Here is a 17645-nt window from a genome sequence, read left to right on the forward strand (position 1 = left end):
ATCCGAAGAAGAATGGCAGCCAGCGAGCCAAAGAAAAGCAGCTGAAGCAGACGACTCTCTGAGCGCCTTCGTGTCCCTATAGATGGAAGCAATGCAGGAGATGCAATCCAGACAAAGTGCACATTTGACTAGTCAGCGTGGGCTGTTGAGGTGACACATCTGTCACTTTACCTAACTTTTTTACCTAGTGTTTGTAGCTGTGTGCACATGCAAACATTCAAGCGCCGAAAAGTTAGGTACACAAAGAGAGAAAAGATTTTTTAAGGTGATTCAACTCCAAATGATGCATTTCTAAAAGTTCTTGGGACCATTAGCACTCTGCCCAACATGAATGGTGAGTTTGAGTAATTGCAAGAAACAAAGATACAAAAACAGTTGAGTTATACACAGCAGTACCCAGAATACAGGAACGCACACGTTCAAAACCGCGACTCAGAAGCAGAGGTTTGTTTCTTAGGAACACTTGAGCCAGTTTACACTGTATTCAGATTCTATATTTTAGAAGGTCTTTCAAAAAAATGGCAAAGACGGTGCATCAATACCCAGAAATTACACGTACGCTGAGTTAATTGTTGGCATTAAAAATGTTTTGGGGGATTTGTAGCACTTTACCAAACATACACTAAGGCTGTGAGTACGATAATGACCAGATAAGAATCTACTAACGGTACTCTGAGCCTCGACCGAGTGCAAATATCTGCCTTTTTAATCTCAACACGTCTGTCCGTTGTCAGTGAAAAGAGTTTACCATATAGTTTCTCAGGAGACTCCTCTGTTCTTTACCTGCCCCCTCACCTTGGTCAGTGTCCAGACATCTGTCCACCTGACTCACCATCTTTCTTTCTTTTTCTCTCTCTCTGCAGAACAATCAGGACAATCAGACAACTCAAACCAGCAAGGAGACACAGATGTGAAGCCCCCACCAAACGGTAGGTTTACAAGTGCACGTTCCATTAATCTCACTCTACATGTGCAATTATTAAAAAAACATACCTGTGCCTGCACCCAGTCACACCTATACAGTCATGCATGCACATGTATGTGCATTAGCCCTACACGCGGGCCTCTGTGCCTGTGCAAGTGCGTCCCAGCAGAGTTGGATCTAAGTTTATTATGGTAAGGCGAGCTGATGGTGCTGTAGCGTGGGGGCTGTGCTGGGTTTGTGGCAGGCCGCTCATAAATCACACTGACGTTATTGGAAGATGGGAACCACATGGCCGCTGCCGAAGCTGAGCGCTGACCTCATGCGCTCTCCCCGCTGTGGTTAACCCCGGGCAGGGATGGAGTGAAGGAGCGAGAGGAGAAGAAATAAGGAGGGCTGAAAAGAACTGAATGAAAGAATGAGAGGCGAAGGGAGAAGGCGTGGGGGGGAGTGATGGACAGACAGAGGGAAGGGGGAGAGAAGGGTGTGGATTTAAAATGGATTCGGCCCCGGAGCCATAAAGCGATCCGCTTTACACACAGCGTAATACGACATGGACAACATAGTGTCGCATACTTAAACTTTACTTGGGGAACAGAAGTTCAGAATGCAGCACATTTAATTTGTTTGTACCATTTTCACCTGTGACGGTGTGTTTCGTGTGTAGACATTTCACTTACCTCGCTGTTTACATTCAGTTTAAATAAAATAAGAATCAAAGATCAGGTGAGTTCACTAAGCTTCATAAAAGCCTTTTTTAAAGACTTTTATGAAGCTCCTTATGTGAAAACAAGGTTCTTACCTGTTGTCAGCTGATACCAGAACATTATCAGTCATCAGGTTTCTAGACACCTGACAAATATCAGTCCAGTTTATTATGTTAGCTGCAAATTTATCTGCACGTTCTGCTGTCTGGCTCGTTGCTAGCTTAAAGTGATTTTGCATCTTACAGTATTTTGTTTCTTTTGTTTGTTTTTCTCTTTTTAGGCCTTTGTGCTCAAAATCAAGAGTTGATGGCTAAAATGTTAGATTTAAGATTTAGGCCAAGGGTCAGCATATTGGTCAATCATCAGGCAGCAAGCGTCGAGGGTTTGTTGTAGCTCATTTGAAGTCGAGTATTGTTCATACGTGTTATTGTCGATAAAAGCGACACGGTGCTGGAAACTAACACAGCTGACAAGCAGTCAGATGATCGTAACGTTGAAACTAAGAACTGTTAAGAAAATGTTCCACTGACAAAACCCATCACAGGCTACAGCGCAGTGTAGTCGACTGAGAAGAAATGATGACTGTAGTTGTGAAACTTCAACACAAGTTATAATCAAGGTTTTGGTTACAGTCTCAACAGACTGAAAGGACAGATGTGCGAGGACGTGTGTATATCAGTGTTCCAGTACCTCTTATTAAACATGTGCACTTTATTATGCGTGCGCATGATATATACATGAAGATCGCAATGCACAGCGCATCATCCATTACATAGCTGTCTGTGTGGAGATTACAGCCGCTTGTTGGATCTGATTGGTTGTGTATGTTGGACTGTCAACAGTCAAGAAAGTGAACACGTCCAAACCAAAGGCCTGTTGTACCTTATAGAAAACACATGGGCCCAGTGGATGACACCAGCAGTGTGTCAGGCCTTTCCACACGTGTTTTTCAGCCTCTTTCTGAGTGTGTGTGTGTGTGTGTGTGTGTGTGTGTGTGTGTGTGTGTGTGTGTGTGTGTGTGTGTGTGTGTGTGTGCATTCAGAGTGTAACTCACAAATGTCTCTTTCTCCCTTTAACCAGGCAACTTGAGTTTCCAGGACTGCTTTGTTACTTCGGGTGTGTGGAACGTAGCCGAGCTGGTCCGTGTGTCGCAGAGTGAGTCAACCACTGTCACCTCTCATTCTTAGTATATAGTTACTTATGTTATTATAAGTATATTACTCTATAACCTATTATAACTAGTAGTTTTGAGTAGCTGGATTGATTTGCATAATTATATCACTCGTACATTAACCTGCTAAGATCCGAACGTGCATTTTGAATTCCTCTTTGCTATCTGGCTCGATGGTGTTTGATAGAACGCTAAAAGTCACATTTGAGTAATGATGTGCAAAACTGAACACAGCAGCATTTTCCTGAGTACACAAACAAAATGAGAAACAACAAATTTTGAAAGAGCAAAATTTAGTATTGCGGTCTAGACCAGCCGCCCCCGGGCCACGCACCAGGACCAGTCCGTGGGTCGTTTGGTGCCGGGCCCGAGAGTTGAGGCTCGAGTGTGAAATTTATGGTCTTCAGGGTTTTATCATTATTTTGTTATCATGTTTATCATTAACTCAGTGTCCTGTGTGTCATGAATAAATCTTTTTTTTGTGGTAGCTCTACTGGTTTTATTTTGTTGTATTTATCTGCGACACCTTAAAGGTCAGACATAAAGCGGTCTGTGGTTGGGGAAACGTAAAGGTTGGGGACCGCTGGTCCAGACAACCCAAAATGTGATGTTCCCATATGTGGACACCAGGTCCTACGAGGTTGAATAGAAGTTTAGCAAAGTCCTGTAAACATAATCGTGTCAGTGTCTCCAAAAATGGACTAGTAAGGCTATAGAGACTTTGAAATGAGTACATTTGTAGTGCTACTGAAACGTCAGAGTTATCAGGAATCATCTTCTGCGAAGCTTAAACAAAGAACTGTTTCTGCAGTCGACGGCTCTCTCACACTTTCAGCTTTTAATTCTAGTTTTTTTCTATGATGTGTCTCTTTTCTCTCGTTTTCTCTGTGTGCATCCCCTCAGCCCCTGTGGCTACAGCGACAGGCCCCAACTTCTCTCTGGCTGACCTGGACAGCCCCGGCTATTACAACATCAACCAGGTGACCCTGGGGCGGCGCTCGATCACCTCCACCCCCTCCACCAGGTACACACGAAGCACTCGAAACGCTCCTTCTAAATCTAATTCTGCCACTTGCTATTCTTCATTCTCCAACCTCTGTACTGTGTTTCCTAATGCTTAGCCTGCTCTGCTTTTTGATCGTGATCTTTCTCTCTCCTTCCTCGTCACTAACCCTCCTCGTCCCCACTCATATTTCCCACCGATCTGTCTGTCACCCGTTCCTTGTTTGTGTCTGTTTCCCTCTCCTCTGCCGTCCTCTCCCGCTCATCTTACGCTGCAGGACTGAAATGGAGCTTTATGCAAGTCTCCCACGGAGGTAGTTACACTCATTACAGAATATCTCCCTTGATACTAATGTAGCACAGACCCCTGCATCACACAAAAGCCACACGCATGCTGTCCCACGTATACGCACACGCTGTACGTTCACAGCCCCTTTTATTTTATTGGTCACAGATGTATGTGTTTGTAGGAATGTGCAAACACACACAAAAATAGGCTCCGACATCACCAGGCACACTTTCTGCTTGCAGTTTCTAGCGCGCGGCTGCTTTGAGCCGGCGTGGACACAGCATGTTGTTAAAATTCTGGTCTCGTGTTTGTTTGTCTCCAATTATGCTGCTTTGTCCCTTAAGACTGTAACATAATATGAAAACAAAATGTAGATAACTGAAGAGAAAAGGTGACTTTGTTTCATTTCCCTTGATTTAAGATGATATGACATTTATCAGTGTCCCCTGTACTAATTAGTTGTGCCTATTTATTTTAGTGGGAAACCCTGGCCTGCTTCAGATTGCTCTCATAATGAATCCCTTTTACTAATCTTTCTCCTTCCTCTCCCAGCTCCAACAAGCGCAAGTCCATTGACGACAGTGAGATGGAGAGCCCAGTGGATGATGTCTTCTACTCGGGCCGTTCCCCAGCGGCTGGCAGCAGCTCTCAGTCCAGCGGCTGGCCTAATGATGTGGATGCAGGTAGTCCCGCTGCAACTGCTGCATCAGATTTTGCACGCAATCCAGAAACTGTGCTGAGGTCCACATCAATTCAGAGGCAAACTTTAAACACTGGCTTCACCTTGAATCGTAAAGCCTTAAAAAAACAATTTGACATTTGGGGAAATACGTTTAGCTTCTGTAGTTTGATACTATTGTAATGTCTGTAGAGTAAACAAGAAGCAAGCACCAGCTGGTCAGCTTAGCGTAACTTTAAAAGAGGGAAACAAGCAGTCTGGTTTCAGCAAAAGGTCTCATTGCTAGCTGAGGTCATCAAAATGAGCATTGTTATCTGATGTTATCTAGGCCTTGGTGCAGCGCCCAGTTCGTTCACATTATGAGGCAAGCCGCCTTTCTCCTGATTTATAAACAGAAGGTTTGGGCACTGACTTCGTTATTTGAGACAGCCATGTTTAATATGATCGTCTCCTCCTGTAACAGTGCATATGTGACAAAGCCCAAACTAGCCCCTCCACTTCCTGCTGTGTTTTGCTCATACTTACTGTGCAGCTATTAGAATGGTAACGCTCTAAATAACTCTCAGCAACGAGGCAAAAAGATGTATTTCCCACAAATATTAAATTCCTGACTTGACATGGACCAGAAGCTAAAGCTAATTATGTTTCACCATCATACCCGCTTGCATCTATTTTGACTCTTCAATACTTGCCCCCCCCTCATCATCCCCACTTGCACCATCTTTCATTTTCAACTTCTAATCCTCTTATATGCCATACCTAAATGGACCCCCCACCAAAGCATCATTTCTCACATACAGCAGGGACTTAAAGAGCCAGTAAAAAACACATTTTCTCAGTTACTCTAAACAGTTTGTAGAGATTCGGGGGAATTTGCAGAAATTTCAAGGTCTTTTATTTCCATCGCTGGAAATTCTGCCATCATCTAATGCTTAATGCATTTGAAAATTGTGTTTGGAAATAGGAAAAATGTCTTTCCAGTACCAGTTCTTCAAAACAAACAAGGTTTATGTACATCACACCACTGTTGTGATGGGATACAGAAAGAAAGCTGATCCTGAAGCTATTGGATAAAAGACAGAAAAAACCTTTTTGTTCTGGCTGAACTGCCCCTTCAATCAGACCACAAACTGAGGATAGCCTGCTGTCTAGTGTTTGTTGTCTGACTGTGAGAATAGCTGCAGAGATGGACACATTTAGTTTTTACGGCATTAGAGCTAACATCTATTAAGCTCACCTCCAGGACTGAGTGCACGTGTGTGCGAGTGTCGTGCATTAGACTGCGAAACACAAACATCATCTGCTAAATGTTTAGCAACTTTGTTTTATCAAGTGGGTGTAACCGAGTCCTTTACAAATCTAACTTAAAGTAAACCCACTGTAATGACTGTAATGTTGCATGTGGTGTTCCTTAGGAGTACTTTGAGATTTTGGGAAATACAGCAATTTACATTATTGCACAGCAAAGAGGAAGCTGTGCTAGCAGCCAGTTAGCTAATGCAGTGCAGAGACTAATTGGTCATGTGACTGATGGGCTACTGTCACGTGACACCATTGTGTTTCTTGCTTCAGTTTATCTCGAGGTTATTAAATGAGAATAAGTGTTTGTTCTTTGTTTTGTGATAGGCTAACTGGCTTGTAAAGGGCCATGAGGGCAAATTGCTCTTCTCTCTGTTTTTGTTTCTTTATATTCATTTGTGAATCTCAGAGCTGTTGGTTGACTAGAGCCGAGCTAGCTGTTCTTTTATCTATTTATTTTTTACTGAGACAACATTAAGCTAACCAGGAGCTGGCTGCTTCAATGCTGACTTATAATACAGACATCAGAAGGCCACCAGTTTTATCATCCATCAGTATTTTGCTTATTTCCCAAAATGTTGAATTTCTAATTTTTGAGTATTCTCCAGATACCTAAAAGTTATACCAAAATCCTGAGCGGCACTACTCCAACCACCCATTCACATGCTGAAGTCATAGCCACTCACTCTTTGGGTAACCGCACTGTTAACCATCATGATGGTGATCACGTCAAATGTATTTTCAATAGACTTAACATATATCTCTTGGGTGTCGTATTTGGCTTTGGGGATTTTGTTAAATTGCTAAATTTTCATGTATTCTCCGTCCCTCCCACTCACATGCTGCCATTTTAATACTGCCAACAGTAATGATGTAACTATTTTATAGACACTTGCTGCACTCTATAACATTAAAATCCCCTATTGCCTATTATTTAACCAGCCCTGTTTCTCTCTCTCTCATTCTTTCCATCTCTTTCGATGTCTCTTTTTCTCTCCTCCCCTCTTCCATTGTTAACTCTTCCCTTCTCCCCTGTTTGGCCTTTCAGTGCAGCACCATTTGGCCAGTGTGCAGGAGAGGAAGATTAAGCATGAGAGCGATGGAGTGCAGTTTCCTTACCATGGTTAGAACAACATTAAACATTATACTGTGTTCATGTATACATGCTCTACCTCCGCTCACACCACCCTCAGCTTGTGTACATCTCTTTCTGTCCTTTCTTCAAATCTGTGAGCTCTCAGAGCGAATCTGGGTTATTTTTCATTTGTCCCTCTCTTCTCTTCTCTTCATCCCTCTGTTTGTGTCCTGTTCTCTGGCTATGCTGCTGCTGGGTGGGGTTGTGTTTCTACCAGATGTCTGCTGTTGTCCATTGTGGGTTCACCAAAGCCTTTTGGTAGCCCAGTAGCTCCATAACATCTTCCGCCTGTCTGCCTTAAAGATGTAAATCTGTGAAAGAAATGTGATGTCTAGGAGGATAAAGACGTCTCTGTGGCATTGAGAACATGTCTGAATGCTCTTATACTGATGTAAACCCTAGTCTACATATGCAATTAGGTGCATTATCATATCTGAAAAACCACAGACTGCAAACCGAGTTTGCGAGGTGGTATGAGTTTGTCAGCGGCGTTCAGCTGAGTGCCTTGGGTGTTGTAATTTTGTTGTTGAGCCCGGAGAGAGAAAGCGAGCACTGAAAGACACAAAGAAGGAGGAGCGGGGTGTGTGAATGGGGGTTTGCTGCTTCGTCCTGCCGGTTGTTTAGACAGAGCTGTTGAGTGGCGTCCCACCTGCTGTAGGCCTGACTCAACCATCTCTGAAAGACAGCGCAGGAAAAACAACATACGACCCAAACAAACAAGACTAAAGGCACTCAGGTGTGTCATCAATGCACAAGGCGCCTTCTGTCTGCGAGACATGCTTACTCACTAACGCGCACATTTACAAATAACATGCAGACACATGCGTACGCGCACAGAAAACTAAATTTAAGCGCCTTCTCTGATTTACATTCACACACACATAAGCACGCTCCCCAATCTGGAGAGGAGCAGCGTTCCGGTCCAGATGGCGCCTCCATGTGTCTACAGCGAAGGGAGCTACTGGGTTACAGCAGACATCTGTTCTGGTGATGGTGGTGGTGGTGTTGGGAGTGAGAGATGTGGAGAGGAGAAGAGGGGCGGAGGACAGGGGGAGGGGGGTGGGGGGAAGGAAAGGGGAGAGTCTCCGCCTCTGCGTGCTCAGAAGGTGATTCTCTACCTGAATGAAAAGCTCTGAGGCATAGCAGGTGATCATGTAATTCATCATTAAGTCCGCTGTCTCCCGCTCAGCTCTGCTCCGCTCTCTCCTTCTGCCTGCTTGCTGCTGCTGCTCAGTGGTGGGAAAGCCCACTATCAGCCTTTCAGTAAGGGAAGGAGGGGGTGGGTTTCCCGTGTATTTGTGATTTTGACAGAGATTACAAGCTAATTATCTGGGCATTAAATCGTCATGTGTGTGGCTGTCTTGCGGAGGTGTCCTTGCGCTGAATCTTAGTGTTTACGAGCACTAATGTTGCGCGTGGCAGCGAGTATAATGAGGTGCTTTGCTCTGCTGATGTACACTGTTGTTCCTCGCTTACCTGAACGAGGAGTGCGCGAGATCTGTCGTCTCTCTGTTGTGCGCGCACACATGCTAGTGGACCAGTTCTGTGACAGTTAGGGGGTTTGTGTGGTCGCCAGCTTGTTAGCATGGCAAGACTACAGGGTCATGGGAGCAATTGGCTGCCAGTCTGTTAGCGCAGCGTGCCAGGAGCAGGACACAGAAATAACGTAGAACAAACAACTGTGTATGTGTGCGTGCGTGCATATGTGCAGACACACACGCGCTCTCTCACGCACAGATTAAGAGAGAGATCAGAGTAACTTCTGTTAGCTTTATCAGACAAAGCTTTCATTGGGCATCTGGGCCTCATTTGCTGCTCCTCACTGAGAAGCCGCATAGATAGATATTTCAGCAAGATAGCGACTAATTAGGGAATATCACAGAGACTAAAAACAATATGTATAATTTAAGGCTGTTTGTGCATAATAAGCTGGTTATAATTAAAGTTGGGATGTGGCAGCACAGAGTCTTGCCTATACGTCCAACAGAGGAACTGCAGCCAAACAGGCTTTGCTGCAGGGACGCATTGAATACACAGCATGTTTACATTCAGTCTCTGTGGCTTTAACACCATTTAAATTATGTCTTTTCATGTGTGTGTGTGTGTGTGTGTGTGTGTGGGGAGAAAGTTGAAGAACTCAGAAGTTACAAATTCATTTTATAAAATTAGCTAAACCAATGCAGAACCAGAGAAATGAACATTTTCTAAGACTTCCAGCCAAAGACTAGAGCTGATCTACAGAGAGCCATCCCTGTTTAACCCGTTCAGCTGAACATGGCTGCAGATAACCTGTGAAGAGACAGAGCCCTGCTAAAACCATTATTTAAACTTGCATCTACACAAAAATGCCCACAAGTATCAGATATTAGTCAAAATTAGGCATATCATGTCCTTTTATTTCCATTACGTTGAAACCAATCGTGATGGGAGACGTTTTCAAAGGATAATAAAAATGAAAATTACATCAAAACAGAAACGCTGCTGTTTGTGGTGGTCAGCTGCTTTCAGGTTGCTGCTGCAAGAAATCCTGCGCAGCTGCTATTTGATGTGTGAAATAAAAAAGACACATGCTCACGGTGCTACGACAGTGACATCTCTGATACTCCCAAATAGTATTTTATTACAATTTAAACCCTCAAATAAAAAAAATCTGAACATGGAGCCGTATCTGTGGTCTCGACTCCTTCAAAGATACTCCAGAGCCTGATTGATTCTGCACGTCTCCTGAGCACCGCTCATCATTGGGTACATCCTTACGTACTACTCCTTGAGATTTGCCACAAAACTAAAACCATCTGCCTAACATGCCAAACAGCTCTGACCTGTTGGGGTATGGACAGGGGACCTCATTGGGTGCTGTGATGCTCTGTCATTTTACAATTTTAAGACTTTGGAGGCTTGAAAATTTGAGCTCTTACGTTTCTTGAGCCATTCGTGAGGAGTTTGGCAGGCATGCTGCCTGCCAGCAGGGAGTACAGTAGTCATCACGAGGGAAAGGGTGGGCTTGGTCTGGATCAACGTCGTGGTGGGTAATGCATGTCAAAGTAACAGCCACATGTATGACATCATCCAAAGTTTCCAGCATAATATTACATTTTAATGGCATTATAAATGTTACTCACTTCACTTGCCAGTGATTTGAAAGTTCTGGCTGATTGCTGAATATTCCACAGTCTGTTAACAGTAGATTGCAGCTTTACTGTACTAGCTGTAAATTGGTTGTAATATGCCCCCAAGAAAGCATCACCAGATGGATGATATTTGTCTCATAAATCTATCGGTGAATAAAGTGCATCTCACCCTCCTCGCCGTGTCCGCTCCTCCCACCTACTCGTGAAGTCACGTGACGTGCCTATCTGAACATAAGTGCCAGCGCCCACCTTTTTCTGTGCTTATAGGTGCCCACACAAGCACAGCTGCACCCGTGGTGCCTGTGAGCATTGTGGCTAAATAGTGATAAAACATTTCCCAGTTTAGCATTTAAGAAAAAGCTGTTTAGAAATCTGCTGTGTTAGACTTTACAAGCTCAGCTCATAAAATCTATTTCCACATCTCTCGGGCCGTGTTGAAATGATCCACGTCTTTATTCGAGTGTGTTTGTTTTATATGTGTGAATATTGTGTCGCTTAGTAGTTTACGGGCGTCCTTCTCGCCAAGGTTGTTTATCGCTCTATTCTTTCAACCAAATGTGAAGCAAAACACGAGCTCCGCATGTTCCAGAGAAAAGTAATGAGGTCTGTGTGTCCATGCTGATGTACTTTTTTGTACTTTAACTTCCTCATTATTCTCTGTTTTATGGATTTTTTTCTTTCCAGAGTTTTATTTCAGCTTATATTCAACATTGCGGTTCCACGCAGAGGTCAGATACACCATTTGGCACCGTTCCTCAAACCCAGAAAGTCTAAATTGTGCCTTTGGATTACCATACATCAAAATAAATTCCCTCAGCACCCACCACACAAGGCCTTGATCACAGAAGAGAGCCTCTTTTATCTGTAGCTCTCACACTTTTGGCCATGTTTCTGGTCCGCTGGTGAGCTGGGCCTATACTTTGTGTGCCCCTTTTTGCCAAACTAAGGGATATTTCATGCAGGCTTTTAGCCTCGGCCGACATTTATAGACAAGGGGGGACACTTTAATATGTTTGTCTGTGTGTGCCGGCCATGCCGTCACCGCTCCGCTCCTGCTTAACTTCTTCCATCTTTCTACAGCTCTGCCATCTAGCCTTTACTGGCAGTTCGCCCGGTGCTTACCACCCAGCCTGAGCAGCTTGTGTGTGTGCGCGCGTCTGTGTGTGTGTATATAAGTTCAAGCACGTCTTTATGAAATACTATAAGTCAGTAACATAAAATACCTGACAGTCAGATATGCAGAAGGGCACTACATCAGAGGATCCATTGATGTATGTTCTGGCATGCTCGTCTGCAGCTATATGTAGTTGCACAGCTCATGCTGGCATTGAATCGAAAGCACAGTCTGCCCCAGATATGAGGCCATCCAGAATCCCATTCATTCTAAAGAGGCATCCTGACAAGTGCAGTGAGTAGGTTGGTTGGCATGTTTGTTGACTGCGTTCCTGAAGTTCTCTGTAGCGACGCCGGGCTCTGAGAGCATTGTCGTGTGGGATTAGTCGGGTAGTTTGCGCCTCACAAAGGAGACCGTTTGATTAGATTTCAGTGGTTAAAGTAAGCAGGGGGATTGCTGTGTTGTTCATACACTCAGTGGTGACCATAGTTGAACTGCTATTGCATTTCCCAGCTCTCCTCTGTCCTGACGCTGTGCCCCCAGCCTCTCGACCTGAACCCGACCCACCCCTTCCCCTCTCCCGTCACCTCCCTTTGCTCTGAACCCCCGCTGCTTCGAACCATGGCCTCTCACCGGACCCTGCCCTCAGCCCCCAGACACGGTACAGCCCGCTGACTGTACAGACACAGAATAGACAGGTTGTGAGGACCCATCTGTATGTTAAGCCAATCAAACAAATCAATGAATGAATCAGTCGATCAATCCATTGATTTCAGTCGATCATAATCATTTGATTCTTGTAATCAAATCTGACAAAGTCTGATAAATTTCTTTTTCTTTTTTTGAGTAGAGTCAAAGTAAGAAAAGGAGCCATGTTTGATTAAAACCTCGTCTCTGTTCTGCCATTTTGTTGATCCCCTTTTTGCCAGGACTCTCGTCGCCTGGTTCACTTAAGAAGCCGGGGAAATTCGATTTCAGCGCCCTGTCCTCCCAGACGAGGTCCCCCCGCATGGCGTTCACCCACCACCCACTGCCAATGCTGGCGGGAGTGAGACCAGGTGAGACCAACCCAGCTCCCGATCCCCCCCTGATCGCCCCAACCCCTTCCTCTCCCCCTCCTCACCATCTCCTCCTACCCACTTCTCACTTTTTCAGTGCCCCCATCCCCCACCCTACCCCTCTGTGGTTTAGAGCTGGGGGCGTTGTCTTTGGGAGATGGGAGTGGCTGGGAAGCTGGCAGGTAACTCTATGGGTCTGTGCCTCGTCCTCTTCTGCCTCCTCCTACCTCGTAGGGTGCAGGTCTTGCCGGTGATGGAGCTTGCAGGGTTTCTGGGTGTGGTGTGTGGCTTCTCTAGTTCTGTCTGGTGGTGGATGGCTGTTAGTTGTACTCTTCTGTAGATTGCCTCTGTCCTCTTAGAGGGATTTGGTGGATATTGCAACCTGTTCTGTCAGATCAGTCAAGATGTTACATGAATAAAACAGCTTCCTCTTACCCATCCACTCCCAGTATTCATTTCAAGACTCCTGGATGGCAAACCAGTCTCAGGACCACAGGTGGAAATGAGTAATGAATAAAGAAGCTATTGTTAGGATTTTTGTTTGTTTGTTTGCTTTGTTTTTTTTTGGGGGGGGGGTCCAAATTCAGATCTTCTCACGATAAACATGGACAAAATTTCAAATGAATGAGGTAAGTGTACGCACGACTAATCCCTGTGAGCCAAAGGCCAAGGCTTCAGGCTGTTCTAAATACCACGTAACTCTTGGCTCTGCATGATGTCACAGCTTTGGCTGTGAGCAAAGCAACCTCACCTAGTCTTTGTTCGAGCCTCCTGGCAGCCAATCAAGGGGGAAATGAAGGCAAGTCGACTAGGCTATGACCAGGCTCAGCAAAAAAGAAATAAGCATTACTTCAAACTGTAAAAGATGCAAAGCTGCCCTAGTACAGTCCAAGAGCTGTAGAAGTAGAATTGTTGCATTTTTATTTTCTAGCTCTGAAACAAGTTTGACTCGTTGGGCAAAAAGACCTCGATGACTTCATAATGGGCCAACAGGTTATCTCATCCTGGCTGAACGCTTTACATTTTTACCAGAAAGTCAGAATTACTTGAAGAGTGGGTTCTGAAAGACGCTGTTGAGTTATGGGGTCTAGAGCTTCCCTCATTAGTACAAACTAAAAGTCACTATCTCAGCTTCTATTTGTTGGTCTTAAACATTTCCTTTTAATGTCTGACGGTAATGACGCCAACTGCGCAACTGCCATGGTCTCAGATCCCCAAACTCACTGTTGGTTTGTAACAATTTGATAAATTCCCGTTTTTGTTTTGTCTTAAACGGGGTCCTTTTATCAAAATCTGCAAGCTGCAAGGTCATACTGATACTTAGTGGTAACAGTAGTGAATATGTATCATTCCAGACAGGAAGGAAATCAGTCATTCATTCAAATCATTTTTGCTTCATGACCTTTAATTAGTCAACTAGTCACGTTACGGGGTTTTTTCTTGAAATTCCTATTGATTTGCTTCCCTTTCCAGTTTGGGAAGTCCAGGTTGAACACGTAATTCAAACTAGCATGGCCACAAAGTGATGTTTTGAGTCTGAGCTACTGTGTACCAGATCAATCTTTAAACCCTGCCACTTTATTTACACGTGGAGCTAAAGAGCTTCCAAATATAAATACAGAAATCATAATTTTTTACCAGTACAGATCAAATTAGAGACTTTCTCTTTTTTATGTACTTTTCTAAATTCACAAAGTAAAGGAGCTCACTGGAGATAATTACCCTTGTGCTTGCGCTACATCAAAGGATTTTTTAGTCACTGAGCAGATGTGAGGTTGACCGCCATGTCATTAAACCCTACTCAGCACTTGTTGACAGAACCTCTTGAGATGTGACTACAGCAAATCCAGTCTCCACACACACATACATGCACTGTTAGTGTTCACACCATCGTGCACACATGTATACAATATCCCATCCTTGCGGTGGCCAGAGGTTCTAAGTTACACACTTTGGGATTTGTTTTTTTTATACAAACTGTGGCAGCGTGCACACTGGGAATGCTGCCATGCTAGTTTGAAAGTGGTTACCACATCATCAGCATTGTTGTTATTCTACGTAAAAGACAAGATCCAAGAGATTTAAAGGATTGAAAGTGGGAATAAGGAGCATGCAGGGCCCAGCTGTTCTTAGCAGCAACGGTGCTAAAGGGTGGCTTTCATGGAGTCTCTCCCTTCAGCCACGTCAGCCATGGTTCCACTGTTTTTTGCAAATTCCCTATATAAAAAAATCTGTGTTTGTATTGAAGGACCATGTGCTAGTTAGCAGATGAACCAAACAAATTATAGTGTATGTAACAGACAGTTTGGATGTACAGTTTCAAAAAGTATTTGAAACACTTAGCTAGCAGGAATGTCTAAAATGCTGGAAGAGCTCAAAATCATTTCTAAATGTTGAAAAAATTACACAAAGCTAAATACATGTTTCTGAAATGACAGATAAATTCTTACACAGCTAGCTGAAAGTAACAAAGATTAGTTGGCTGACGTTGTAAAATAGTTAGCTAAAGTAGTGCAATAATGAGTGGAATACCTACAAAAATGTATATCTGTTATCTAAAAGAAATGAATAAATTGTTTCCACCATTAGCTGAAAGTAAAGGAAACGTTTTAAAACAGCTGAGGTTAAGTGATAAATATTAGCCTTCAAGTAGTGACCGTTTGGTTTAAATGTCCAGCTTCTACCACCCTGGATATTAGCATAGCACGGTTAGAAACTAAGCAAACACGGATATTTCAACTGTATAAGAAGGATTATAATGAATTTATTTAGCAATATTTTAATATCTTAACATTCTTAATACCTCTGTGACATGTCAGGTGGTATCAGTGAAGGGCTCGTTGGGCTTTGCCAGTTTAAAGGCAAATATGATGGGAATCAAAAGAAGGTGAAAGTATGAAGGGGCCACCACCACCCCATCCATACTCCCATACCCCCAGCATTTGGCCTTCACCCAGTGTCTAATGGGATTAGTATGCGACTATAGGAGCAGGGCGACTGCTTCACTTGGGAGCAGGCAGCCTGGCATGGAAGCAAGGTGCTGCTGGGCCCTGAAGCATAGGCCCTTGTCTGGGGGGTAATGCAGCAGGGTTGGCACCCTTATGAAGTGCACTCACACACAATGTATAAGATGCAAGCACTAAAGAGCATTGGCAGCCCAACGTGGGCAGCTGGGGGGCCTGTATGGGATGGGGTGGGTGTTAAACTGGCACAGCTAAGAGAACAGGCTACTAATACAAAACAAGGAGATTTAGTAATGGATATAAGTCTGACAGGGAGGGCTTTGTGCTCGGTGTGGTAGGGCTCAACCAACTGCTCCCCTTTCGCACCTCAGACATATATTCATCTGTTTGGTGTGAGTTTCACTATTTTCTTTGGTGAAAAACAGAATGTTTTTTGTTTCTGTAAGCTTATTAGCCACAGAATGCAGTTATATTTTGCATCTCCGCACCTGTCGTGCACATACACAGATATAAAGCTCACAAGCCATTTAGCAGAAAAAATATTAACTCAGATTTAGAGAGTATTTACAGATTAATTCTGTCTTAGAAACAAAATGTGTCAGATAAAAAAGGCTTTAGTATGTAAATGCCAAAATGCATCAACGCCAGTGAATCACACCCTCAAAAACAGCACACAGGAGCGCAGGCATTAAGACAGGCTAATATAAGACACTCCTCAATGATCTCTTTGTGTTTTTTAACAGGCTTTTTGGATCTGATTTCAAAATGCAGCGCTTTTATCTGCTGAATTTGTGCCCATTTAGAAGTGTGTGCAGTCTGAACGGCGTTGCCCTAAATTGTTACATTGTCTCAGTGAGTGTTCAGATGTGAATATGTGTGTGTGTAAAAATCTCTTTCCGAAAAGTTCATTGTGTTCATCTGGATGCAGCGTTTCATATAAATTTCTTCAATAAAGCTGTAAGGGTTTACTGGAGGAGTCATAAAAAATAAGCAATGCATACAATACCTATTAACTCGAAATTAGCTTTTCCTAGAAAAACCGAGTTCCTTTCATCTTAAAACCAGATTTAAGTTTTATTGTTTCCAGTTGCGATGTGATATTCTTGCTATCATTTGGTGGTTGCTCAGTTCATCTCTCCCATCTGTAAGAATGTTTAGAAACTCAGCGGTTCGTGTCCCGCTCTTCCTCTGCTCGTGTTTCCTCTAATACCAAACGTCTGTGTTTACAGGGAGCCCCCGTGCTTCAGCCTCGGCCCTGCACTTCCCATCTCCCTCCATCATCCAGCAGTCTAGCCCCTACTTCACCCACCCAACCATCCGCTATCACCACCACCCTGGACAGGATCCCCTGAAGGAATTTGTGCAGTTTGTCTGTGCCGATGGCTCAGGGCAGGCCGCTGGGCAGGTAAGACCCGCCACCAATGAAAGTAAACATGATTTATGTAAATTTGACAAGCTGAACGCGTTCTGTACTGTGCAGGAGACACGGCACGAGATTGATTGACAATGGTCTGCAGCCAATCAGGATGCAGGACACAATGCGCTGTAAAAAAAAAAAAAAAAAGAATGCAAAATTGCACACAAAAAAATCCGTGAAACAGCGAGACCGCGAAAGCTGAAGCGCGTTATAGCGAGGGACCACCGTATGTTAGTGAAACAGTGCAGCATACGGAAGCTGTGTGCATAATGAAATCTGTGTTTGTGGCTCGTCTTTCTCAGTTAATTATAACGTAACATGATGTCAGGTTCACCAAATGAGAGGTATGCACATTATCCCTGAGGTTCTGTTGGTTTTTGCTTTTTTTCTCGGATCATGTGACTGACAGATGTGATACATATTCAAGAATAGTGCTTGTTTTAGTTTTAATCCTTCATCTGTCATTTTGGTGCTTGGAGTTAACTAGTTTAATAGATTTATAGGTGAGAATTTGAGCAGCTTGAATAGACGTATACAAATCTCTTTCTTTTTGTCTTAATTTGGAAATTTTGTTGTAGTTGCACATCTTGATCATACCTCATTGGAATCTAATGACATATTCAAAAGTCTAAAAGCTAGTTCAACTGTAACTATGGCCCTAAATTTGAAATCATGAATGAACCATTATACTATTACTTTGAATAAACTAGGAATGGCAGAGAGCTTCTTTGACGATGTGTCCACCTACATTATAGGGA

At 43.7% G+C, this 17645-nt stretch overlaps 1 protein-coding gene across 1 annotated transcript in view; it reads left to right on the forward strand.

Moving 5' to 3' along the window:
• Positions 1–17645, forward strand: part of nfixb (nuclear factor I/Xb) — a 123629-nt gene that overhangs the window by 94189 nt on the left and 11795 nt on the right. The window contains exons 4-10 of the mRNA XM_080906374.1: positions 864–929; positions 2710–2784; positions 3704–3824; positions 4644–4774; positions 7118–7192; positions 12379–12507; positions 16700–16875. Coding sequence (XP_080762500.1) covers positions 864–929; positions 2710–2784; positions 3704–3824; positions 4644–4774; positions 7118–7192; positions 12379–12507; positions 16700–16875 — 773 coding nt within the window. The remainder of the gene's footprint in view (positions 1–863; positions 930–2709; positions 2785–3703; positions 3825–4643; positions 4775–7117; positions 7193–12378; positions 12508–16699; positions 16876–17645) is intronic.

This window comes from Rhamphochromis sp. 'chilingali' (genome assembly GCF_963969265.1).
Source record: "Rhamphochromis sp. 'chilingali' genome assembly, chromosome: 15".
NCBI classification, from domain to species: Eukaryota; Metazoa; Chordata; class Actinopteri; order Cichliformes; family Cichlidae; genus Rhamphochromis; species Rhamphochromis sp. 'chilingali'.